At 46.5% G+C, this 8,519-nt stretch overlaps 1 protein-coding gene across 1 annotated transcript; it reads right to left on the bottom strand.

Moving 5' to 3' along the window:
- Positions 1–2,425: 2,425 nt before the first annotated feature.
- LOC125946143 (uncharacterized) lies at positions 2,426–3,622 on the bottom strand. The gene has a single exon (XM_049668640.1). It carries the CDS (start codon positions 3,620–3,622, stop codon positions 2,426–2,428), a length of 1,197 nt encoding a protein of 398 aa, XP_049524597.1.
- Between the last annotated feature and the right edge of the window lie 4,897 nt (positions 3,623–8,519).

An 8,519-nucleotide genomic window follows, 5' to 3' on the forward strand; every position in this document is an offset into this window, starting at 1 on the left:
TTCTTTCCAATAGTGCGCGCTTAATTTATATGCGTCTAGCGGCACGCCAAGATACGTTGGCGGAACATGAGTCCACTTAATGCCTGCAAACTGTTCTGGCTTATAACACCAGGAGCCGAACCATAAGCCTAAGCTTTTCGAGGAGTTCATTTGTGCTCCTGATACGCTGCCAAATTTCTCTATTGTAGCTACAACCTTTTCAACACTAGGCTTATCTGTGCAGAAAAACGCTAGATCATCTGCGTAAGCTAACACTTTAACCTCATTACCCAGTATGTTGAAGCCATGGATGGAACTTGACTGAATTACGCTTAAGCATAGTGGTTCCAGGTAAAGGGCGAAGAGTAGTGGGGACATCGGGCATCCTTGTTTTACCGAAGAGCAGATAGCAACGGGTTTGGAGAGATGTCCATTAATAACTAAACGAGTAGAACAATGGGTATAGCAAAGCCTAACTCCTTTAAGCACAATGGAGACAACATTGGCGTGTTCCAGAAGAGAAAATAAATAGGAATGACTGACTCGATGAAAAGCTTTAGCAAGGTCTACTTGGAGCATTGCAAGCTGCTCAGTGGAACCGTAACAGTACTCAAGAAGTGTACGGGCGATATGTATGTTGGTCTGAATTGATCGACCTCTAATTCCGCACGTCTGATGGGAACCAATGAGAATCGACATCGCAAATTTTAATCTATTAGATAAAACTTTTGGAAAGATTTTATAATCAACGTTTGACAACGTGATTGGTCTGTAGCTTTCAACAGAACTGCAGTTTTTCCTTATCTGAGCTTTTTGGGATTAAAACTGTGTGGTTTTTGCAAAAAGATTGTGGAAGGGCGTCCACCTCTAAACTTGTAATAAATATATCCAATAATATGGAACTGATAATCCCTTTGAACGCTTTGTAAAATTCGCTTGAAAGTCCATCAGGGCCGGGGGTTTTCGATAAAGGCAGCTGATCAATAGCTTGCTCAATTTCTTGAATGGTAACAGTACCACTGATGAATGTACACTCCTCATTCTGTAAAGGTTTTACTAGAGACACAAAACTCTCTAAGACTTTTGCATCATGATCTTCGGGAGGTGCACTGAACAAAGCATTGTAGTAACTTTCAAATTGTGAAATTATGTCATTCGTATTTGTTACAAGAGTACCTTTGGAGTAGGTTTCCGAAATTACTTTTGAAGTACCGTGACGTCGCTCATCAAGTAAAGCTTGACGTGTTGGCCGTTCAGAGTGCAAAGCACGGCTGTTTCGAGATCGAACTCGCGCACCTCGGTAACGCAGTGCGTCATACTTTTGTAACTCACATTTAATATTTTCCATATCTTCTATGTAAGTGCCTGGCATTTCGCATTCCATCTCGTAAATGCTACTTAGGCTCTTGAGAAGCATTTTTTCTTCATTCTTTCTGTAAAATGATTTCACCGACCCAATTTCTATAGTCACTGTGCGAACCTCTTGCTTAAAGAGTTCCCAAGCAGCTAATAATGGCAAGCCTGTAGAAAAACAAGTTGTTAGGGCCATACGCACACGATTGATAAATTCCTGATCCTTTAGGAGCTCAGAGTTAAGTTTCCATAGTGCCCACTGTGGTCGGAAATTGGTTACAGATTTCTCACCAGTTTTTGCGATAACCATACAATGATCAGAGAACGAAACTGGGATAGTACTACAAGACAGTCCTCGGGAGAGGAGTGATGAAGAGACATAAATTTGATCAAGGCGGGCGAAAGAGTGACCTTGAATTCGTGTATAAGAGCAAGAACCATGTCCCGACGCTCCTATATCTATGAGCCCTGCATTCTATATCACGTTAGACAAAACTTCACCACTCGTGTCTTGCTGAATGTTAATCCCACTTCGATCACTCGGATCACATACACAATTGAAATCTCCCATTAACACGATGCAGCGTTCACAGTCCAGTAGATTAGACACAGTATCAAATAAAAGAATTCGTTTGGCAGCGTTATTAAATGCGTAGAGGTTAACTATTCGCCATGGCACACCCTGTTACACAAAATCGCAGTATATGTATCGGCCTTCAGCGTCCACATGGTAACTAAATGCTGAACAAAGTAGGCTCTTTTTCAGAAACAGGAAGCAGCCCGCAGATAAACCAAGGGCGTGTGAAACGCAGACATTATATTCAGACAGAAAAGGTCGCAAGGCCCTTTCTGTTTCGTCATCACTCTCAATCTTCGTCTCCTGCACGGCGACGAAGTCGATGCGATGCCTAGATAAAAGCCGGCGAAGCTGTGCCTGTTTCTGCAAAGACCTGAGGCCCCGTACATTCAAAGTTGCGAAGAGAAGTTGCTGTGTCAGCGCCATGGTGACTATACGGACCTAATTATCTATGTGGTCGGTCCTTGAGGGCAACGGTGAGGCTCCCTCCGAACCCCCACCTGGCCTCCTGGACCGTCATCGTCGGCACTTTCCTGAGTGTTTCGATGTCTTGCGGCGACGTGCTTTTCTTGTGGTACTGGTCGTGTCGCTGTCCGTGCTTGTTTCTGATGTGTTTGTCGCGCGGCGCTTCGGAATTGATGCATCCGCGTTACTTCGTCTGTCCTCTACCAGCACAGGGCACGTGTCGAGAAGCTTGGGTGAAGCAGATGATTCATTTTCGGCTGCCTCTTTAGCTTGCTGGGCAGGAACTGGCTGTGTGATTACGGGCGCCTCATTGCACTGTTGCTTGGACTGATCATTTGTCGCTTTGCTACCTTCCTTGTCCTTCGGCGGTTGTGTGATGACATTGTCTTTTACATCTAGACGAGACTTGCCGGCACAACTAGTCTCCGCGGCAGAAGGAACATCTCCGGTCGCGTCGAGAACCTCTGTGGCGTCCATTATGTGTTCTTGCACGCATTCATCAGGAGGTCGTGTCCTATGTCGTAACTTGTCGGCGTATGTTACCACACATTCTTCAGCTGTGTGGCCAAAGCGCCGGCAGTCTTCACAACGTGGAGTTCTGCAGTTGCGACGAATGTGGCCAACCCTGTTACAGCGGAGACAAAGCGGGGGTCTGCCTGGAATCAGTACAAGGCTCTGCACTCCACAGACAGGTAGGAGATGTGGAACATCACCCACACCTACTCCGTCAGCAAGAGACAACACCACATCACGATTTAGAGTACGCATTTCTTCCATCTCCGATACTCTCCAGCTTTCTGCTGACATAGATTTCACTTTCCCGTATGCCTGGAGTGAATCTCGAATGTAGGCGTCTTCCAAACGCTCAGGTAGCCATAAAAGCTTCATTTTTACTTCCGTGGGCTCAGGGTCCATGACGATGCAGCGTCTTCCTTTCACTGATAAATCCCCGCACGTGACTAGATTTGATTTTGTCATTGGTGACTTGCACGTCACCATCCACACGTGCGACATCTCAAATTGGCCAATGGAACTTATTTCCTTTAGGTCAATAACATTCCGAAGGGCGTCTCTGAAGTCTTGGGCTCTGTACGGTCGACCGGCTAAGTCAGCATGCAGGAAAACGGAGTCCACAACCAGCTTACCGGTAGGAAGACGAGGTAGCACTATACGGTAGTCATTGCTGCTGACTGACGCCAGAGCAGCACCTCGGCCAGGGGCCGATAAATCCTTTGGAGCGGAGAACATGAAAAACGCGACCGTTCGGAACGCCACCTTCTTCTTTCTCACGCCGATTCATGATTACCGGTTGATACTTTACCATGTCAACGCGCACAGACAGTAGCAGCTTTGCACAGACGTCTGGCACAGACATGGTAGATGCGATATCGCCTTCAACTAAAACTTACGCCTCTATCAGAACGAAAAAGTTGTCCGTATTGCATAGTATGCCTGGAAGTGCTGCAACACTGATTTGCTTTTAGCCATTGGTATATTAACTACGAAAAAAGCCTTAAATGAACCGCCAACCCGGGATGTTGTGCGGGCTGTTACTGCCGATTTTGACAGCCGTTTCTTGTTCTTCGCGCAAATGTAATGCAACATTTCCATAGCTCGACAATGCTTTTCAATCGACAGGTATGTTTAGCCACATATCTCCATCAGAGAAGCGGTCGGTTAATGCGGCTGGCAGCCTTCAGCAACAGCACACATAGGTATGTTTATAACGCTTCATATCGGCGCTCATCGCTTGTTGTGCTAACACCGTAGACACGAAAGAATGGTCTGTTTAAAAACACCGATGGGAAAGCGGAGCTACAGAGTGATTTATCCTCGTTAGACTTGTTGATTCCTCAGCATAGACGGGCCGATAGAGTGTAGACGGACTCGGCGGGTACGGTAGGCCTAGCCTTCGGGGGAAGCAAACGATCTCGGTTTGGGTACCTGGCGAATGGGAAAATGTTTGTATTTGAGCTTCAGAACCTTTCAACTATTCTTTTTACTACACCAGGGAAAGTGGAAGCGCACGAATCGCCGCAGCTTTGTTGTCGCTGCGATAATATCAATCATCGGCAGGCTTCCTGAGGTCCGTTCGAACGCGTCTGAAAGGCGGCTGGATTTCGTGTCGACTGTACAACACTGCGACAACTCGCAGTCATCGCTTACGTACAAACTACTAGAAAACGAGGCGTTATCTGCGTTTGCGTAATTTCGTTCACGAATACAGCTATCCGCAGTCAAAAGGAAAATGTACAAAGCGAAAGTGATCTGAAGTGTCGCATATGCATGGGCTACCTCACGCATCTTTATTCCAAGCTGCAACACCGCCGACACGAAACAGACGTTTATGATCCCAAATTATAGCGCTACTTAGGACAGGAGTCTGTTTTTTAGACAGGAGATGCCCATGTATTGTATCAAGCATTTAATATTCCACAGCGCCTATATACTCCGGCAGTGCGGCACAAACCAGCACAGTCTCCAGTACGAGCCAGCGCACTACAGCGACAACCAGCGTGTGTACAGCGCACACCAGTGCGACCCAGCGTCATAGCAGTGAAACCGGCGTCTCGTCCAGTGTGACCTAGCACTTATCCAGCGATCTCACCAGTGTCGCAGTGACTCCCAGCGTGCCCCAGCGTCCCCAGTGCCACCCAGCGCCAAAACACGCGCTGGTTTCACACTGGAAGGCACTGGAAGACGCTGGTTTTTGCAATAGGGTAGTCCTGTGCAGGCTTCCCATCTTGGTCGATTGCCTTGACCATGTAGTCGTAGACAACTGAAATAGGGGAGAAACATTTGTATGTACTGCGGGAATGAAAAAAAAAATGGCAATGGAAGAAAGCTGATTTTTTTATTTACTCCTCAAGACATCTGCAGATGTTTGAAAAAACTAAAATAACACGATAGATACAGTCTGATATTAAACTGATCGTTTGGATTTATAAATTATAGTTCTGGAGTTTCAATAATTATTACATATTTGATTACTAAGCTGGTGTTGCTCTCCTATGAAGAGTTTGAAAAGTTGAAACGGGAGCTCTCATTTATAAAACGCTTGAGTTACAGCCAAAGTTATGCCCCTGTCACATGGCCACTTTCGATCGCGATCGAGCCGCGATCCGGCTCGGACTTTCGATCGCGATCAAAAATGATCGCTACTACACAGTCCAAGGATCAGGATCGTGTTGTTTGGGCTCCAACGCTTTAAGTGTAACTAAGTCCGAAGGAAAGTAAAGGTACAAATCAATTTTCAGAAAAATTACTTTTTCATTCGGTATTTTAGGTAAACGACGTGCCACGTCCGCCGATTCTGATCGTGTGCAAATCTCAGAACTACGTGCATGGCGTTGACGCAGCACACAGAGATTTTTAAAATTATACGTGCATAAAAAAATCACTTTTTTTTGCACTGTCGTTAAAACGGACTTTTTAGAGGGTAATTTCTTCGGATCTCTTTCTTTCTCGTTGTACCTCATTTTCTGTCGAACTGAGCTAGAAGCTGCTTACGTCGGTCTCCAATCGAAATCGGACACTTCGATTGCGATTTGCGAATCACGACCGACTGGATTCGGATCGAGGCTCAATTGCGATCGAACGTGCCCGTGTGACAGAGGTTTTACTATGAAACAACACCCGTTCGGGGGCATTCAGTTAGTACATCCAACAATCACAATCTGCAGCTCTGAAGTCAACTGCGCGAAACTATTGCGTGCCCGCCGCACTGGTGAATTCTGCAGAGATCAGTGCACCAGTATCGAGGCAAACGCTTACCTCAACGTATGTGGGAAGCTAAAATACCAGCGAGCGAGACGTCAACACACAAGCGGACACGGATTTTTCACTCGGCGCTCAAGCATACACATTCGAGGCCGTCAAGCAAAGCGCGAGAGGCTGGGCAACCACTTCAAACAGCTCAGATTGTAGCTTAAGTACACCGCACTAACCACAAAAAGAAAAAGAACTAGCGAAATGACGTGAACGCCGCACAAGAAGCCTCCATGAGCTCGAATCGCTCGGCGTGAACGAGCGACGCGCATGCACGATGATCGAGCGCCAGAGCGCTCCGGCGCGAGCACATACAACGTTAAAATGGCAAACAATGGTTCACTTACATGATCGTTTAACCATGGGCCAGAGCTTTGTGTCGTCGATCCAGCCCCTGTCTATCGGTGGACCCTTAACAACGCCGCTTGCCGCACAGTCGCCCATGACTACAGCAGTACGGCTGCTTCGCTGGCCTTCAACCCAAGGCCAGTCATGCCGTCGCAATCACGTGATCAAACATGGCCGCGGCCGTGCGCCGCTGCTGAAAACCGTCTATAGGGACTTTAGGCCAGCGGTCCGCGGAGCGCTGACTGCTGGCGAGATTTCGAAACACGGAGCATGCGCATAGATTCATTCGGGCGGTTCGTGCCCTGCGTCGCCTGCTACTTCTCCGCCCCAGCGCTGGCAACCGCTGGCCCACCCAGCTTTCTTTTTTTTTTTTTTCGCACTGTGAAGCACTGATACCAACCCTGCCTCCCGCTTGTTGAATAGGAGGACATTATATGATTGGATGGGCAAACTTGGTATGCTCGCTGCATCGGGCTTCAATTGTTTTGTCTCTTATGGAAAGTGGCCAGTTGCTGCGAGCAGTACGTGAAAAACATACGACTAGCTTATCGGTTAGCACTGACACAAGGTTGAGGAAGTGACAGGCTTCGTTATCACTTTTTAAAAATTCCACAGTTAGGGGTTGCTGCACAACCATTATTCGGGTACATTTTCTCAGCTGTGAGCAGCGCTTGGTCCTATTTCCCTTGCACACGTGTGCACTTTTTTTTGCGTTTTACTGAGCATGGACTTCTTGCCAACACACTACCAGCTTTGCATCCTTTTAAACTTGCGTGACTAGTTCTGTCCCCATATACCCTCTGTCGCAAAAATATAAGGAATAAATTTCTCCTCCACATTTACTTTCATGTGTCGATCCATGCACACCTTACGTCATTGCGCGCACGTGTGGGTGTAATAGAATAATTTTCATAAAACTGCATGTCCAATCAATATCACAAATATCCTAACTATGGAGCTTCTGTGGACGTTGCTTCAACGAACAAGAACGGAGTCGAGTTAAAACTCGCGAGAGACCGCAGCGACAAACAAAACTTCCTTTTTTTCTGCTTGTTGATTACCCGATGAGCAGCAGGCAGAGTGGCGGCTAAATAAATCCCACCGCGGAAAAACGGATGCGCTCTCCAGCGCTTGTCGAGCGCAGGGGCGGAGAAGTAGCAGACGAAGCGGGGCACGCACCACACTTACGACTCTATGCGCATGCGCCGCGTTTACAAATCTCGCCGCCAGCTTGCGCCGCGGGAGCCGCCGGCCACGCGTTCGCGTGTTCCCTAGGGACTAAGAGTGGACCGAGCTGTACCTACAGTGATGGAACTCGAGCCAATAATTTTGGCGCGAATGTAAATTTAGCTACGCTGGTTACTGGCTTTCAGGAATACGATAATACATGGCCACTAGAAGCTTTTTTTCATTAAACAGAAATTGTTGACCCACAAAGCTAACGCTCATCATATTTTCACACGGGACATGCCATTTTTATTGCTTTATTCCGCTTCATTATAATGATGTCCATTTTTCAATCGACAGTTTAGGCATCCTTGTTTAGAAATATATGTAAATTTGGACTCTGTCTAATTGTGTTTCAGTACAGTGCATCTACAAGGCAGGCTTTCCTTGTTTTTTTTTTCTCCGCCAGATTAAAGTATGATCTGCTTCCTTACTCACGTAAATTCGCAGACAACGCACCTAGTGCTACAAAAACATATACAAGGCTGCGAACACGAGGGTCGAGCCACTTAACGAGTGGAAATAGCATTCAAAATAAAAATTTACTGAGGCAATAAAGTGCTCTGCATTTCTATTTTGTTGTTCAGATTCCCCTCCCCAATGTTGAGAAATTTTGCAGCATCCGCGTAGACTTCAAGCATTTGTCGAAGAACATTATACACTTGAAAGTCTCAATTTAATTATTTGGGCTAATTGTGAATTAACCTACGGCAGAATATTCAACTGGCTTGAAAATATAACGAAGAAAATTCGTGGAAACCAGTAGTAGGTTGCCCTGTGCCTTAAGACACAAAAAGTTGCA

The sequence above is a fragment of the Dermacentor silvarum genome, chromosome 6 (assembly GCF_013339745.2).
Source record: "Dermacentor silvarum isolate Dsil-2018 chromosome 6, BIME_Dsil_1.4, whole genome shotgun sequence".
Taxonomy (NCBI): domain Eukaryota; kingdom Metazoa; phylum Arthropoda; class Arachnida; order Ixodida; family Ixodidae; genus Dermacentor; species Dermacentor silvarum.

Coding starts and splice junctions, on each gene's coding strand:
- LOC125946143 (XM_049668640.1), bottom strand. CDS start 3,622: ATGTTCTCCGCTCCAAAGGATTTATCGGCCCCTGGCCGAGGTGCTGCT.